General features: G+C 39.7%; 1 protein-coding gene across 4 annotated transcripts in view; it reads right to left on the bottom strand.

Moving 5' to 3' along the window:
* Nucleotides 1-18694, bottom strand: part of TTC7B (tetratricopeptide repeat domain 7B) — an 89381-nt gene that overhangs the window by 36602 nt on the left and 34085 nt on the right. For all 4 annotated transcript variants that reach the window (XM_081910247.1, XM_081910248.1, XM_081910249.1 and 1 more), the window contains exons 8-15: nucleotides 18277-18414; nucleotides 13405-13488; nucleotides 12293-12397; nucleotides 10829-10946; nucleotides 10610-10667; nucleotides 8223-8295; nucleotides 6563-6723; nucleotides 2580-2696 (exon numbers count right to left, since the gene is read on the bottom strand). In XM_081910247.1, the coding sequence (XP_081766373.1) occupies nucleotides 2580-2696; nucleotides 6563-6723; nucleotides 8223-8295; nucleotides 10610-10667; nucleotides 10829-10946; nucleotides 12293-12397; nucleotides 13405-13488; nucleotides 18277-18414 (854 nt within the window). The remainder of the gene's footprint in view (nucleotides 1-2579; nucleotides 2697-6562; nucleotides 6724-8222; nucleotides 8296-10609; nucleotides 10668-10828; nucleotides 10947-12292; nucleotides 12398-13404; nucleotides 13489-18276; nucleotides 18415-18694) is intronic.

Below are 18694 nucleotides of genomic sequence, written 5' to 3'. Positions count from 1 at the left end.
TAGCTTCAAAATGTGTTTAAGATGAAAAAGGCTGCTTCTGAGTCTACTGATTCTATCAGCAACAGCAACAACTGTAATCCACTTTTTACTTAATCAAAATACAATTCATAGACTTAGATATGACTGAAACCAACTTTTAAAATTTAGAGGCGAGCAATTGATTTAACTATGTATTTCCCAGCTACCTACTGAATGAGGACAGGGTATTTTATTTTGGGGAACGTTATTAATTTAAAGCACAATCCCACACGTATGTTCTCTGAATTAAAAGTTGTGCATAGAAATGTGAAATTATTGGGAACTGGGAAAAATATTATTTACATAGTAGTACTGCATTATTATTACTACTACTACTACTATTACTACTATCATCATCAACAACATTTTTAGTATTCCTATTAAAAATAGGCCCTGCCCACACTACTGCTGTGGTCATAGGCAAATGTTATAATACCTCTTAATAGGATGGGTGGCAGGAACAGAATAAGATGCCCTTCATGCTTGGTACACTGCTGTATCTGGTAACTGTTAACCAGTCATAAAATGAACCCTGGGATGCCCCTAAACCTTGCTTTAGAGCTCTGATTAAACCTAATACACTTAATATATCATTTAGTAGCATCCCTAGTAAGACACACTGATAAGTTGGAGGGGATGAATGGGATGTTGCAGCCCTCTCTGATGATGACACCATCTGCATAGCCATTCTACTTCCTGAGTTTTCTTCTTCTCTCTCTACCTGCTGGAGGGTCATGGTGCAAACAGCACACAAATTACAGAATTTGCAGCCACAAAACGTGGTGATGGCCACCAACTTTGATGGCTTTAAAAGGAGATTAGACATAGGGGTACCAATGGCTAGTAGTCATGATGGCTATATATTACCCTCAGGATCAGAGGCAATATGTTTCTGATCATCAGTTGCAAAGGAACTGGGAGCAGGCTGTTGCTCTAATGTTCTTCCTGTGAACTTCCCCAAAGCGACTCACTGACCACTGTGAGATACAGGATGTTGGACTTGATAGGCCTTTGATCTGATCCAGAAGGACTCTTCTAACATTCATAAGGCTTAATAAACTTTTATAACTTGCCACTCCACAAGGAAATGTAGTGGTAATGAGGGGAGCAACCAGGTCTACAGAGCCACAGCCTTGTAATCACGTGTACCAATGACAGCATGGGTCCTTCCTAAACATTTTAGGCAAGCTGATGTATGAAACTTTTCAATGTGCCAAATCTCAAATGGGGGAAAAACCCAATTATCAGTGAGTTTGTCTTATAATAAGTGCATAATCCATAACCGGTAGGTTATACTTTCCCCTCTGCCTCATTTCCCTGCTTTATGTGCTTAAATGAATCAACCTTTTGAAGGGGCGGAGGGGAAGCCATAAAATCCACAGCCTTTCTTTATGCAGAACGTAAATGTATGTCTCATCTTGGATCACGCATTTGAAGTCTGACAGTGAATGACATCTGCAAGACTGCTGAAGTCGAGCTGGGCGCATATGCAAGCATTTACTCCGAGTCAGTTCTCACCTGGCATAAAGAGAGCGCCACATGAAGGTTGTTAACTCACAGCGGGGCCACAGCTATTACATGCTGGCTTTTACAGAATTTGAAAAGAGTAATGTGATATGCTGCATGGGGGACCTTGCTGATCTGATAGCATCATACAGGATGGAATATTACTCTGATATGCCTTGCTGCGGCATAACGTCACTGTATGTTTTCATTCACTTGACAGGAATGTAGCAGTAGAAAATTGTAAAGTACTACCAGGAAAAAAACAGCGTTTCTACTCTCAAGATTCTCATTTTGCTTTGCAAAGCAGAATGAATCCTCTCTTTTTACTGAAAGCAAATCAGAATTTCTACTTGTACTGTACTGCAACCACTCTAGAGTTTCACTCACTTAAGATTTTCATGTCTTCTTGGAGCAGATTGAGCGTGCAGGGGGACGGGGAAAAGGGAAGGGAGAAATCAAAGAAAACCGTTGCCCTACAATCTCAACTAATGGAAGCCTCTGCCGAATCAAAGAGCCCTCTGTCAGCAGAATGCCACAACTGGATACAACCCAAACTTCATTTTTGTTTACTATCTTGAAGGTCAACTCAAGTGGAACAGTTCGGATTCTTTCCAGTTAAATAAAGAAATCAAGCCGGTCCAATGCACAAATGCCACACCCATAACAGAAAAGCAACTAACATGGTAAGCAAAAATATAGCCACACAAACCTGACATGAAATATATAACTGGAGTATGATACTCCCCCCCCCCAACCAAGCTATGAGCAGAATTCACCTAACCAGTCAGCAAAATCCCAGCACAAGGACTTCCCATTGTGCAACAGGGCTGCCCTGACCTTTCTTCCTCCTGCTCCCCCATTGGTGGGGGGTGGGGAGAATACCCAGAATACCAAACGGTGGGAGGAGAGGATTGCAAACTGCAATGCTTGCACAGGCAGAATGACTGGAAGAGGGTGATGTTGAATTCCAACCTTTATTTACATGCAAAGGATTCACTCCGACCCCCTGCACACACAAACAGAATGTGTTCCATGTTGTTCTGTATTGTCCTTACCTGGGGTTAGTGAGATTGTAACAGGATTTCCAGATCTGCAACATGTGTTTACAAGTGAGGAGTGCCTCATCTGGGCCCCGGCAGAGTGATTCCAATTTGACTTTTGAAAACAGTAATCTGAGAAGGAGAAGAAATCAAACTGTAATTCAACAATAAAGGACGTTGAAAACATAAATGAAGCCCTGATGGACAGAGCAAAGGCTATCTACTCCATCATCCCAGATGCCTGTGGAAAGCAGACAAGCAGCCTTGGTTCACGCCAAGTGATGCCAACACTTAACAAGCCTAGTGGATCTGGGTTTTTTGGTGAACTTCAGTGCTTTCACAATTACTCTAGGTTACCCACAGGAAGGAGTTTCTTTGTAGGCAAGTCAATATGAAAAGGGTTCCCTAAAGATAAAAGGTTTTAGATCACGGTTCTAGAGCACAGAGGCAGACGTTCTCTTTGCAAACAGGCAAACAAGAAGCATTTTTCTTCTTCAAAAAGTAGCTCATGAAAGTGGACTCAAAAACCAAGCCAACATGTACAACTCTAACTTTGAAAGAACTCTAGTCAGCAGCCAAAACTAACCGATTTTCTATTAAGCTTTATGGCAACGAAAAAGGAACCATTACAATGCTGAAGAAATTATACCTGAATAATGCAACGGTTTATTCTGCTTACCAGTTTGTTTTGCTAAAGGTTGAGTGCCTCTGAATTATATTGGAAGCAATTAGGAGGAGCGAAAACTAACTGTTATAGGGAAAGCAAGTGTATTAGAGGTGTACCGAATGAGAAATGTGTTAAGTCAACTAATCTGTCAATTCCATCCACCAAAATAGAACATTTTGAACTGGTTTGTAGGCGTAATTCTAAAAAAGGCAAGCAGCCCAGAAACACGAGGAGGGGATTTGTGAGGGTTTTGCAAGTTTTGCTTGGAAGTGCACAATTGCTTTCAGCAATGGACAAGAAAGTGCCTGTGGGATTGTGTCCAGTCAGCTGGTCTGATCAAGTTTTAATTATGCCGTGGTAAAATGTTTTCAGAATTTCACAGCTGTTTTCAAACACTGAGAGAGATTCTGTACTTGACCGCTGCATCACTCTTTTGAGTAGATTTAAATAGTGGTCCAGTCATGTACCACCACTTAACCAAAACCCTCTGTATTAGAGGGCATCAATTCTACAGACTGTGGGCTCCAACGAAAACACCTATTTGTGTATCAGAAGTATGTATCAGACAGCTGTTTGCAGAATACAGACGTAGCTAAAAAAATAGAAGCTACTCATCTAGATCTAGGACTTAACATATTATACCCCACCTTTCATATGAGAACATAAAAATGTAATAAAATAATACAGTCAAACAATAAAAGCAAAATAATAAAAAGCAGAAGATAAAACAATCAACATTCAGTTTCATAAGTCCACGATGCAGCAGACTTTTGACATAAACAATGGCACTAATTACAGCTTGTGAATTCAGTCATAACAGCAAATCACGGTTACATCTGCAACACTGGCAGCCCCTTGCAAACCATAGTTTGTAAGCTGGAATAATACCAAATGCAGATCTTGAGAAAGATCCTGTAAGTCCCTTCTCTGTTGTTTCAACAAGCAACCAACAGTATGGAAAGTGGCATGGTCCCCATATAGATTGCAGGTGTAGAAATGCTGATTTTTTATTTTATTTTTTAAAAAAACTTCTCAAAAGAAGCACTCTGGGAGACAAGGGCTATACTATTTTCTACTTATTTATTTGACATTATTTATGCGGTACCACATAATGATGAGTTATTCTATGACTGACTCCCAAAACGAAACAGCTTTAAAAACAATTATAATACAGCATTAAACAACTCCAAACTAGGATCAAAACAAAGTAAAAAAGCAAAGAACTGTGTCCTTTCACGTGTGTACTATCATTACAACACCTTATGATGGATTAAAGATTGTTACTACCAGTATTCCTATAGTTCAACAGTAGGATGGAATATTACTGGGCTGGTTTTTGGTAATGGCTATGAGCAGGCAGAAACTCTCAGCACAAAAGTCAGATAAACAACTTGAACCCAAGCAGCATGACGTACATCTTTAGCATATGTGAAGAATCTGACCCTGTTTTTTAAATAAATTTAATACTTGCAGAAGGAATTTCAGGCACAACTAAAAACCAGTTAATCTTAATGGCCCTATTTCAAAACAGTTATCTGCTTACACAAATAAGGAAAGGAGTAATATCAATGAGAACTAACAGTGATGCCATGTAAATGTGCCCCTGATCTGCGGTAATACCTTTAGTGATAAACCTTCAGTGTCCTAAAAAATATTTGAAAGCTATGATGGAAAGCAAATCATTACCCATTCTTTTTAACAACTATTCCTTTGCTTCTCCATAGAGACTTGGAGCAATAAAAACTGAAGTAAATAAATGTATTAAGGGTCTTTTTAAAACAACACAAGCAACATCTGACAGATGTCTACTTGAAGCAGAGTTTGTAGTTTGATATTTGTCCACCAGGAGACCATATTTTTCTGATGTTCATTAGTAATGATGACCATATTTTCTGATAGTCATTAGTAATGAAAGAAGAAATAATAATAATACAAGTTTAACCAAAGACAGAATGCCATGATAACACTAAGGTGGAAAAACAATAATTTTGCAGTAGAGTGGTTCATTTTCCAATCCCAAAACATCAAGCTGTTTCCCTTCTCTCTACCAGTCTCTAGAGATGCTGCCGCAGCCAAATGATATAGTGACTTTTTAAACCCAAGAATCACATATGGCCACTAAACAACTTGCAGTCCAATACTATGCAGAGGTTCAACGGTGTAAGGAGAAACAACAGATTGCAGTTGTCAGGTCTGAGCCCAGAAGCAAATCTGAGCCAGAAGCCCGCAGAGAAGGAGAATGAGCTTTGAAAGCTAACAGTGTTTTGGGGTCTTGGCTGTCTCACACTGGAGATCTGATGCTGCCGTTGGGAGCATTTATGCTGTGCTCCCATGTATGCTCAACCTGAATATCTGTAAATAAACCCAAATCTTATAAACTGCCATAGCCCATCATTAACCAGTTCCCCACACAAAAAAGCAAGCTTATGTAAGTACTGCACCCTGATCCAGCAGGGCTCTTATGTTCTTATACTGGGGTTTCCTAGAGCTCTGCCTGTCATGAAATTCAGCCCTCAGAAGCAGAAACACAGATTTACACTTGGGGGGTGCGTGGTGTTTCAATATTTACATTTATTTTAATAGTATTACACTACCACCAGGTAGAAATATAATACTTATTCCTAAGCACATACATAATAATCATTACAACACCTCTATAAGGCAGGCCAATACTACAACACACAGCAGGTTACAGGGGTAGGGAATAAAGGTGGAAGACAGCAGCTTGCTTAAAGCCATTAAATGAGCTCAAAACTGAGTTAATATTTGAACCAGGAACTTCCGACTCACAGATCATGTTCATAACCACTTTGATACACTGCTTGTTTTTACAGAATGATAAGAACCAGTGACATTTTAAGCACACCGATGTGCACATGTCTGCTGAATGAGGGCTATTTGCCACTCAGCTGTTTTGTGATGTGGCTCTTTATTCTCATTTGTTTATCAGGATACATTGAAAAAAGCAGCAAGATAATCTACTCTCTATGGAACCCATCAACTTTGCAAAGGGAGGTCATGACGTGTCTTTCAAAAAAAGAAAAGGAGAGGACGAGAGCTTGTCGTTTTCATTCTATGTATCATGTAAGGCCTGTGTATATTACTTTGCAGCAAAAGCCAACCAATACAATGAAAAATAAGAATTGAGGAAGCAAAATATCACATTGCTATTCACTAAGTTTGAAAGCTATAGCCTTCTGCAACATGGAAAAAAGAAGAAATGCATTGCACAAAATTTGAAAGACCAAAAATGGCTCAGTCATTTCAAGGGTTTAAATTTTGTCTCATACTAAGCACGCATAGGCATAGAAACACAAAAAACCCTACTCACATAAAGTTCTCTGGGTATTCGCTCAAGGCCATGTCAATGATATTCAGAGCATCGTGATAGTGTTTCTGAGCTGACAGCAAGAGGGCAAGGAGATGCAGAGAGTTAGCATCGTCTCCTTGAAGCTGAAGAGCTTGACGAACATATCCTAAAGCTTCTGGTATCTATTTGAAAGAAAAGTTGAAATGGGTTATTCTTATCACATACAGTATAATTCCCCTGCTTTTCGAGATTAGGAAGAAATGAGAATGGAAAGTGCCTCCACCAAGGAAATATTCACTGCTAGGGGGAAAACACAGACAGACAGACAGACAGACAGACAGACAGACAGACACACACACACACACACACACACAACTGTTCACTAAAGTGTCAAGAGGAACTGATGATCTTGCCGCTCACTGGCAATGAAAAGTAGCCAAAGTATGTGACTCCTATTAGCTTCCTAAAATAAACTTTAAAATTTTCCCTTTGCACTCAAAACGCAAAGCAATTTGGAACAAGCTTTGGTGTTTCAGGCATCAGGATTTTTGCAATTTAACAGATTTTCTTCTGACTAAACAAAATTCAGTTTTGTAGCATTTTATGTAACAAATTAAAACATCAAATAATCTTCAAGAAACAAGCATAATTATACAGGGGACCACCATTTTGGCTGGTGTTGATAGTCATCCAAAAACTTGTCCTCGGAACAAACCCCTGCCGTCCAAAAGGAGTAGTGTGGTTTTGTTTCTGATGAACATGGAGTGGTTCTAACTACACCACATGGTTGGGGATGAGTGAGGTCTCAAGAAAAACACTGCTGGAGACATCAGTGGTGTCCCTTGCTTCAGTACTACCACCACTGTAACTGTGGAACATACATCTGGCTTTAATACAGAGGTTTTGCGCAAAACCTCTTTAGCACTCATGTGTGAGACCTCAGTTATTTAAAGGAGCACAGATATAGAAACACCTGGACACATATCCAGAATGGAATAAAATAATGGTGGGGGAAGGGGAAACAAGAAAAAATCCCACCCATAAAAAATGTCAAGTTTTAGACACTGGTATGGACAGCAAGAAACAGAGCAGCCATGAATATCAATGGCTGAAAAATGAGTATGTGTGGAAGGTAACATGACAGATGCACACTCAGAAAAATTGATATGAATGACCCATTTGCAATAGAAGGCCCCCATCTGGAAGCATCCTACAATTCTCTCAAGAGAATGAGAGGGGATTTCCTTAAAACAGAACGCAGCAAGGGACTGGATTTCATGTTGGGACTGGGCTTGCGGGACAGAGAAGAAGGCTGAGTAAAAATATCAAAGCCTTTGTGCTTCTGGACTCTGAAGGCTAGATGCATCCCAGAGATATCTCCAGTTCTTCTTAAACATCTCAGCATAAGAGCCTTGTTTTCAAGGTACGAAGGACCTGAAGCTGTTCTTTGCACTTCTTGGTGGACGAAGAAAATGTTCGTTCCACTTCTTAGAAACAGGAAGATCAAGAATAAATATGAACGTACAGAGATGATCATTAACTAATACAGCTATTATTTATACTTCCCTAATTATCCCCCTGTAGGGATTTTTTTTTTTTGCTGACCCCCTCCCCCACGGCATATAGATTCTGCTGAAAAATATGGGGGGGGACCCAATAACGTGACAATTTCAGAACTCACCTGTCGGGATATAGCAAACTGTAAAGCTAGATAAAATGCTGCCAGGTGATCAGTTGGAGACAAGATGTGAGCCCTGAAAAATAGTAAACGTATTTAGACCATCAAGTCACTTTAAATGTCCAGGTTTACCTTTGTATTTGTTAATTTGTACTGCTGATAACTGACCTACCAGTGGAATTTTGTTCCTGAGCAGGAAGCTAACTCTACTCCTCAGCCTTCCTAGCATCCCCATCTTAAACCACAACATCCACAACTTACAGCCATCAGCCTAATTATTAACAATACAGTTTATGTGAGGATCTCTGCTTTTATTTATTCCATCGTTTTGCATGTGGGGGGTGTTAAAAACAAAAAAGGAGCAAACTGACAGGGTGTATATGCTCTTGGAGAGGCAAAGATGAATTAGAAGAAAGAGAGTCCTCATATTTCTCACGACTCTCCACTGGGTCTTCTACCACAGCTTTGCAAAGTAAGTCTCTAGTTCAGAGTGGGGAACCTGTGGCCTGCAGACGTTGGAATATTTGAATACATACATAAATGCAAAATCAAATATTTGGAACACCTGGGGAAGATGGGAGATGAAGGCACTTTCACGCATTTTCCAGGGACTGTATTTCAAGGTTTCCATTGTCTAGTGCTCACAAACAAAATATGAAGTGAAGTAATAATATTCCTGAAGAAAAATACCTTCTGCTCTGAGGTTAAGGGACAGGGGACCTTTAACATTTTATTCTATTTTTAAGAAGTGAATTAAAGAACTGATAAATAGGCAGCTCATTGAATTAATAATGGGATACAGAGATTTTATCTTGTAGGTTACTGTTTCAAAAATCCAGTTAAAGCTAGGACTGACTTAAAGTTGTTACCATCTGGCAGCTGCCCGCTGATCTATATGACACCCATCAATTTCAGACCTCTGTAAATAGCCCAGAAATAATCCAGACTTAATACTGCTTGCACAAATGCCTGCTATGGTACAAGAGATGACAGAGGTGATGCCATCTGTAGGAAGAAATTGTATATGATAGCTAAATCCATATTTTCCACTGCTGGAGGGTCATGAATAGAGTCAGAAAGGAATTTCTCCAGAAGCCTTCTAACTCAGAACATTTCCCCCCCATAAAAAAGCATATTCACCCTGTCCTGTAGCAAACATTACAGCCTAGTCCTTATGCCTTAATTTCAGCTGTGCTTTACTAAACAATTAAAACATCAGAAAGAACAATTAAAAGAATTAGATCAGGAAGTTCAAGTTCTATCAGGTGTGGGGCCTCTACTTACATAAAAATGTAAATTTATTTATTTATTAAGGGCACCAATCAGTCAATCACTATCTTGCTTGAGGTACAAATTAAATTTAGAGACGGCTCACAATCATGTTACTATTGAATGGATCTGCCCTAATTCTCTGCTCATGCAACTATTCTGCCTGTGTACATAGTTAAGGAGCTAGAAGTTGTGATTGAAGCTAATATCTCTCTAGGAAGCTAATAGTCTCTAGGAAGCTAATAGAGAACCAATAACACTTAAGTTATTAAAACACAACTTGATTGCAGAAATATACTATTTTCATCCTTCTGCTTTATGAAGAAGAAGAAGAGGAGGAGGAGGAGGAGGAGGAGGAGGAGGAGGAGGAGGAGGAGGAGGAGTTTGGATTTGATATCCCATTTTATCACTACCCGAAGGAATCTCAAAGCGGCTAACATTCTCCTTTCCCTTCCTCCCCCACAACAAACACTCTGTGAGGTGAGTGAGGTGAAATGACTTCAAAGAAGTGTGACTAGCCCAAGGTCACCCAGCAGCTGCATGTGGAGGAGCGGAGATGTGAACCCAGTTCCCCAGATTACGAGTCTACAGCTCTTAACCACTACACCACATTGGCTCTCATGAGAATTCATGAGCCACATTACAAGTCATGGGGAAGACATTGCTCATAACTTCTTAGAATAAGAGGGTTTAAATCCCCGAATGAACAATAAATACTTTAAACCAATCTAATAAAACAACATCAATACAGTATCATATACAGTATATTCTGTCAATTTGGGGAATGCTATTCAGAGCTACATTTTCTTCTTCTGGAACAAAATGTGTATTCAGACAAAGAATCATTCTTTAAACAGATGTTGCACAAACATTATTCTCTACTAGCTGATAACAAAAATATCTTTAACAATGAAATCAGAGGAAATCCAGTCTGATTCCAAAGGATTTGCCAGCACTACTTGATGAAGCAAATGTTAACGCAATATGTTCTGTACTCATGCACGCAGACTCCCAGAGGTAAAATCCGCATTACATAATCATTTATAAATATCTCTTTTAAAAAATACACATAAGGTTTTTTCATTATCTACAGCTGAATGAAAAGATTAACACCCACTCACCTTTGAAATGCAAGAAGAGCCTTTCGCTGCAGGACCTCTTGTATCCCTCGCAAAGAAGCTAAAAACAGCATTTAATTAGTCATATTAAGCAGAGGCTTCAGACCAAGCATTTTTTTAAAATAAAAAAAATGGACATACAATGAATCCTTTTGACTGTTTGACATATTTCTAAATGCTCTATGTTGTTGACACTTTACCCTTATAAAATGATATACTTACCATCTGTAGCTTGTAAGCTGTAAGTGAGTCCCAGGGCTAAGAAACCTTTCGCTTTGAATTCTGATGTTTTGTCCCCCATGTCAACCACCATTCTGGCAAACCGTTCTGCTTCTTCTAACTAAAAACAAAGGGACAGATTTATACGAGACTTAATAGACAGAACCGTGTTCACTCCCAACGGTCACATATCTATTTCAAATGGGGTCTGCTTAAGGTAAAGGTAAAGGGACCCCTGACCGCTAGGTCCAGTCGTGGTCAACTCTGGGGTTGCGACGCTCATCTCGCTTTATTGGCCAAGGGAGCCGGCGTACAGCTTCCAGGTCATGTGGCCAGCATGACTAAGCCACTTCTGGCGAACCAGAGCAGCACACGGAAATGCCGTTTACCTTCCCGCCGGAGTGGTAGCTATTTATCTACTTGCACTTTGATGTGCTTTCGAACTGCTAGGTTGGCAGGAGCAGGGACCAAGCAACGGGAGCTCACCGCGTTGTGGGGATTCGAACTGCCAACCTTCTGATCGGTATGTCCTACGCTCTGTGGTTTAACCCACAGCGCCACCCGCGTCCCGGGGTCTACTTAAATGTTAGATTAATTGGACTGCCATCCTCAGTGAGGAATGGGTAGGCATAAGTATAGAATAGGGTATTTATAGAAGGCTGCCAGAGTGATTTTCTGTCCTGACTTTATCAATCAGTTTTGGTCCAGAATCTCCAAGTTGGAAATGCTTGCATCCACCTTAAAGGCGAGGCGGGTCAGAGTATGCATCATGTAAAAGTGGCCTTTAAGAATGAAAATCTAGCTGACTATGCACAGAGGGATGCACCTTGTGAACAATAAACCAACTATGAAACAATTTTGAAAACCGATACTTTTTTGGAGATTATTCTCATATGGTTGGTTAATTGTGGATGATCTGTAACAGTGTGCTTGGTGTGGCATGCATTTTTTTAAAAACTGATACATTTTTATTAATCTTTTGAGCAATCAGAATTGCAACCTTTGCCTCGGCAACACAGAATGATAGGGTTATCTAATCCAACTAACATGCTGCTTCCCATCTTGCACACCCCAGTTCTTGAGAGTATTCATGTATTCCAAAGAGTCGCACATGCACCATAATTGCAAGTCAATTTACAGCTTTTATCAACATATATATTTTAGCATTCTCCAATGCTACCTGCAATTAGCAACCCGTTTCCAATCTGAACCAAGTTTACCCATCTTGAAACTCAGCTCAGGGTGTTCAAAAATTCTAAAATTATCATTGCAGTGGTTGGGGATCTCAACACTCTTTTGAAAGTATATTCTTTTCAAACTGATATATTCTTGGAATTTTGATATTTTGACCTGGCAGAAGGAATCACATTTCCGTTTAATATAAATCATGCTGGATCAAAAGCAGCAAAGCAATGGCATCTTTAAATACCCATTTATCTTGACTCAGAGAACTAATAAACAACTTACCCAATGAAGGGATCCCATACATAATTTGGCAGCAAGAAGTGGGATAGTGGCATCGTCCGGTTTCAACCGTATACACTCTTTCAAGACCTTCACAGCTCGAGCAGACTGTACAAAAACATGTCTCGGGATAAGACAACCAGGGTAGCGGAATATAGTAAGAATTTTGCATTTTGCCATTTAAGCCCCTTCCAAGCTGTAACAAAAGATCTCTAAACAAATTTCAAATAAAAGGCATTAGTTTAATTCCATGATAGGATCAATACCCACAAATCTGATTGTGAGTATCTTTTTTTTTTTAGAGAATGGAACAGGTATTGCTTCCTGTGCAACACAGCCAGGCTATCAAACATGGTGGGTCCCAGGTTACATGTCTAATTTCCAAGCCGCAGACAAGCCAGGAAGTTGTATTTAAGAGATGGAGAAACACTGCCACACTGGATTAAAATAAAATAGTCTGGTATTTTATTTAATATTATTTAATAATATTACCAAATATTAGCAAGGATATTAGCAAGAACTACCACCAAATACCTCCCCTTTATGGCTGTTTTTCCAGCACAATTTATGTTCCATTTCTCTCCCATTTATGAGTGAAGAGGCTGCTCTAAAGAAAAGGGAATGGAAGGGAGGGAATATTTCAAAACCAGGGAACCAACGAATGCCATTTCATATTTCTATCTATCTAGTTATCAACCTTTTTTCTCAATTAAAAAAAATAGGGCAGAATTTCTGAACAACACATTGGACAGAGACAGTGACTGAAAACACATCTCCTGCAGGGATTAATTTTAGCAGATTATTGAAATAAACAAAAAAAATGGAATTCAACCTGGAATGGAATTCAAAATGGAATTTCAACCTCTTTCAACCTCTTGCAGTATGCTAAGCTAAACAGTGAGCATATAAAAGTGTGTGCCATACTGAAATTATATTCAGTCTTGCACAAAGACAGTAAACGTGACTTAAAGTTCTTTGGTGTTAAATGGAGTTAAAGCTACAATCCTGCACCCAAGTACAACCCCCCAAAACACCACTGGTTTAGCATGTGCAGGATTGCAGCCCACATTATAAGCAGCAGACCTCAATAAAACAAAATCTGCAAAGAGACCTACTTTTCCTGCTGCCATTAAGGACAGTGCAAACTGATACCAAAGATGGAATTCTTCAAACGCAAATTTCATTGCTCGTTCCAAGCACTAAAACAAGAAGAAACAACACCCAGTTTCAGTTAAAGTGATAGCGTGCATCTTTCCAGCAGTAGCCTGGAAATAAAGAAAAGTTATAAGGCACTTGGCTTTTTGCAAGTGCTATATAAATGAGCAACAATTAAATAAACCTTTCAATAAAATAAAATTGCAATAAAAGTAATATTGCAGAATGCAAAAAAACTAAGGGCTACTTTTACATTTTTATGACTCATGAAGTGCACATCGCTGAAGTAACCCAAAGAAGGCAAATTTATTACAATTGTAACTTGGGATTTTCTTTTTTTTATACGTTTTCGGCTAACCTATTTTTTTCTCCACAGCACAATATGAACCCATCTCCCAGGTCTCCTTCCACAAGGTATTGGGCTTTCTTTACATACCAAAGAAATAACTGAATAACTTCAAGCCATGGCTTAATATTCTGGCTTGTTTGTAAACCATAGGTTTCTAGGGTTGCACGTAACGGTTCAGCCACTTGTGTGCTGGAAGGAATAAACCAGAAGGGTGTCTTCATGTGGATGCACATAAGCCATGAAGGAAGTTTTGTGCATGGCTAGATCACTGCTTTTTCTTTCTGTGGGTTCTACTTTCTCAGTGCACAGAGATGAAATCTTAGCCAATCGCTAAAAATGGAAAGCATAATGCTGGTGGTCAACAAAAGAGGTTTAAAGACTGTCTCAAGGGAAATCTTTAAAAATGTAATATAAACACTGACAACTGGGAAACACTGGCCTGCGAGCACTCCAGTTGGAGAACAGCCTTTACCAAAGGTGTCATGGGCTTTGAAGATGCTCAAACTCAGGATGCAAGGGAGAAACATGCTAGGAGGAAGGCACGCTTGGCAAATCCACACTGTGATCAACTCCCGCCCAGAAACCAATATCCCCACTGTGGAAGGACGTGTGGATCCAGAATTGTCCTCCACAGTCACTTACGGACCCTTTGTTAAAACCGTGTTTATGGAAGACAATCTTACTCGGCTACGAGTGACTGCCAAAGAAGAAAGATGTAAGTCAATGTACAAGAGAGAGAATGTGATGTGTGAGAACGCAATGTGTGCAAGAATGATGTGCATGTTTCTTCTGGCCCCACCTACTCTGGACATGCGGCCCCTAAGCAGTTTCTTCCAAGGGTATTTGGCCCTTAGGGGACAAAGATCCCCATCCCTAGCATTGGAGATAGAAAATGGATGGGCTGGGCATAATGCAGATCTCTTGCCTAGGGCCCACAAAATATGGAGTGAAACCTGCTTTCTGTTGCTATTACTTTTATTTTTATTATTATTATTATTACACTTATTATCCACCCTTCACCAGCAGCTCCCAGGAGGGGCTACAAGCATTTAAAACAGTAAACACAAATTGCAGCCCTAGGAATAAGGCAGGTGTCAGAGGCAAGGGAAAAGACATGAGTCTTCTGCACTCCCCAAAAGCTGTATAGGGAAAGTAAACTACACATCTCTGTGCGGAGGGCATTCCACAACAGAAAATGTCTTCTGCCAGGCTGCCACTCCACCCCCCAGCTTCTGAGAGTAGAACAACAACCAAGAGACCCCTTCAGCTGCTCTTAAGAGGGCCTGTGGGGAAGGAGGTAGACCAGTTTGAAGGCTTTAAACAATATACTACTTGTTGTATGTTATGTTTATTGTATTTTTGTATTGGGGGGTGAGGCTTTATGTTATGTTGTAAATAAAATTTCCAATAAAAATAAAAAATAAAATAAACAATATACTACTCATGCCTCTCCTTCCTCTTCCCTCTTTTTGGGATGGTGATTCTGTAAAATTAGTGGTACTTCAGGTTAAGAACTTAATTCGTTCTGGAGGTCCGTTCTTAACCTGAACTTGTTCTTAACCTGAGGTACCACTTTAGCTAATGGGGCCTCCCGCTGCCGCGACAGTGCGATTTCTGTTCTCATCCTGAAGCAAAGTTCTTAACCTGAGGTATTATTTCTGGGTTAGCGGAGTCTGTAACCTGAAGCATCTGTAACCTGAGGTACCACTGTATGTGCAACTTAGCTTCTCTTTATCAAAGAATGCAAATCCTCCCTTCTTTTGAAAATTTCACATTTAAAGTACAGTGGTACCTTGAGTTACAAATACCTCAGGTTACAAACGCTTCGGGTTACAAACTCCGCTAACCTGGAAGAGTTGCCTCGAGTTGAAAACTTTGCCCCGGGGTGAGAACGGAAATTGTGTGCCGGCGGTGCAGTGACAGCAAGAGGCCCCATTAGTGAAAGCACGCCTCTAGTTAAGAACAGTTTCAGGTTAAGAACAGACCTCCGGAACGAATTAAGTTCTTAACTAGCGGTACCACTGTAAACCCAAATTTAATTTTCCCAAGTGGAACAGATTGTTCATAGCATTGGGGAGATCCTCTCTCGTGTCTCTTCTTCCCTCCCTCTCTTTTCCCCTTAACTCCTAGCATATTCCTTAAGCCACTTCATATAAACTCTTCATGCTGAGATTGATGCAGCCGGGGGGGCGGGGGGAGCCTCTCTCAAACACTTTAGGTCACAAAGTGCACAGCTTCTGAAGTCTCTGATTTATTCCAGTTCAAAAGCTCTACTGATCAAGACAACGAAATCAATAGAACACAGATCAGGAGGACAAAGCACAAGCTGGCTTTATCTGTGTCCGTAAAAAGAGTAAGGTAAAAGGAAAAAGTCAAGGGAAGTGTAACAAGAAAGTTCCAAAGTAGGTTCAAGGTTACAGATACGACCTTTCAAAGCAACAGTGCATGATCCAAATGGGAAAAGTGAGAAATGTAGGTCATCTCTTTGCAAAAAGGAAACCAGCTACTGTAACCATCATGGTGATCTCCTGGCAAGTATACTCTGAATATTTTCATGCAAAGTTTTGAGTTGCTCAGTTCCTCACAGCTGCACGCATCAGTCCAAGTTCTGTATCTACTTGCTGTGAACCATTGATTTGTTTTTAAATCTCAAGATTAAAGTATTTCCCCTCGCAAGTATTTTCCCTATATTGTTTTTCACAATATAGAACTTAAAGTTGAAATATGTTTTTACACAGTTGTTAGTAATAGCATCCCTTATGTGTATACAGCATACTATTTTCCTCCCTTGCTTTGAGAATTCAGGGGAGTTAAATAATTTTAACTTGGTCTATATAAATATATTTGAATATCTTTTCATACAGACACACACTTAACTTGGCTTTTTAAATAAAAGTTGAGAAATTTTAATTTGTTTTTAACAAATGCCAATTTAAAAGTTACTTCAAATACCTCAAAAAATGCTATACATGTCTATTCTGAGGCAAGTCCCCCAGAATTCTGAAAGTGTTACTCTCATGTAACCTTGTGTAGCATTGTAACCTTAGAAAATAACAGGACTCTGCATGTGTACGATTTTTTTCTTTAAAACAAAACAAAAACACCCTAAGAATTCATTCACAATATTGTTTTTTAATAATAATAATAATAATAATAATAATAATAATAATAATAATAATAATAATTTATTTGTACCCCGCCCATCTGGCTGGGTTTCCCCAGCCACTCTGGCCGGCTTCCAACAAAGATGAAAAATACACTAAAATTTATCACAGAATCTAGTTATAAGAAGGCAATGAAAACATTCAAGTTGGTTTTGCCTAATGTGATGGCGACTTTTTCTTCAACCAGGCTTTGAATCACTATGGTGATTCTCATAAAATAAAGGTCGGACATACAATGACTCATTGTGGCAGCAAGGAAACAGAAAAGCCTATCAAGGTAACATGGTTTCAAAATCTCAACTTTCAACTCACATTACTTTTAAAATGTGCAGAAACTTCATTGGGGTATACATGTTGACACTAGCCAGACAGAGAATTCAACTAACAATCTATGCTATGGGAAAAGCATAGGTTCAAAACCATTTAAGCCTTTAAAGATAAAATTCAGCAGTTTGAATTGGGCCTTGAAACAACTCAAAAGCCACTGAAGTTGCCTCAATATTAGTAGGAAAGGGTCTTTAAAAATTGCCTTCTGTTAAGCTGTAGCTGCTAAATTTTGCATCAGCAAGCTAGACAAAAGCATTCCTGTTACATGCGGAAAAAAATACTTATCTGTCAGCTCTCTCACCTTATTTGCTATAACATCTTAAAGACAGTCACAAGGTGGGATCACTCAAATACCCAGCTGAGCAAATTGGTACTGAACAAGTAATAAAGTCTCCAAACTATAGAGCAGTGTGAACCTGAATCCAACTGTTTAATTTGGGACAAAACGTGCCGAACAAAAACACTACAGTGGTGCCTCGCAAGACGAAATTAATTCGTTCCGCGAGTCTTTTCGTCTTGCGATGTTTTTCGTCTTGCGAAGCACGGTCCGTCGCAACTGCGCCTCTTCAAGCGGCTTTAGGAAAAAAGCGAACAAACTCGCAAGACGTTTTCGTCTTGCGAAGCAAGCCCATAGGGAAATTCGTCTTGCGAAGCGACGCAAAAACCGAAAAACCCTTTCGTCTTGCGCGTTTTTCGTTTTGCGAGGCATTCGTCTTGCGGGGCACCACTGTACAATCATCTAGTTGAAGAAATGTTTAGCTGCACTGATTAAGAATTACATTCCATTATTTGTGTCCACATTACACAATCACTGTTATCTCTAAGACAGTATTTGTATTAGATCCACCAAAGTCAACATTCAGCTGAATGATACACAGATTGCGCCATGCTATGCTGAATTGGCGAGTTAACTTTTCATATGCTCTCAACCCAGAATGTCGCCTAGGTGAACCTCTGGGCCTTGGATTCACTGGTCAGTTGTCACAGCCTACCTCTGATAACATTTCATATTGACCTCTTCTTCCCAAGGCAATGGTAAGCAAGTCATAGACTACAGACGCACTTTGCAAACTGATGATGCGGTCATTTTTATGTTCTGGTATTCTGCTCAGCACAGCATCGCGATTAGCCTGGACAGCAAGACCAAAAACGAGAAGAGAGGATCAGTGAAGCAAAAACATAAAACCAAGTCCCATGCTTGGGGTTCTCCAAAATGGAATAGCAAATTCAAATTTTCATTGCTTTGGATGAAGGAACTGCATTTCTCAAGGGCTGCTGCATCACAACTACCATAAATACCTGAGATGCAAAATACCTGAGATGTTTAAAAACATGAAAAGACGCTGAACAACCTCTCTCCACAAGAAGAACAGTACATATGGCATCTGTTTATTCACCGGGTGGATGATG

The sequence above is a fragment of the Podarcis melisellensis genome (genome assembly GCF_964234715.1).
Source record: "Podarcis melisellensis genome assembly, chromosome: 1".
Classification (NCBI taxonomy): domain Eukaryota; kingdom Metazoa; phylum Chordata; class Lepidosauria; order Squamata; family Lacertidae; genus Podarcis; species Podarcis melisellensis.
Note: the sequence above shows the minus strand (reverse complement) of the source record. Positions and strands in the feature narration are given on the sequence as shown.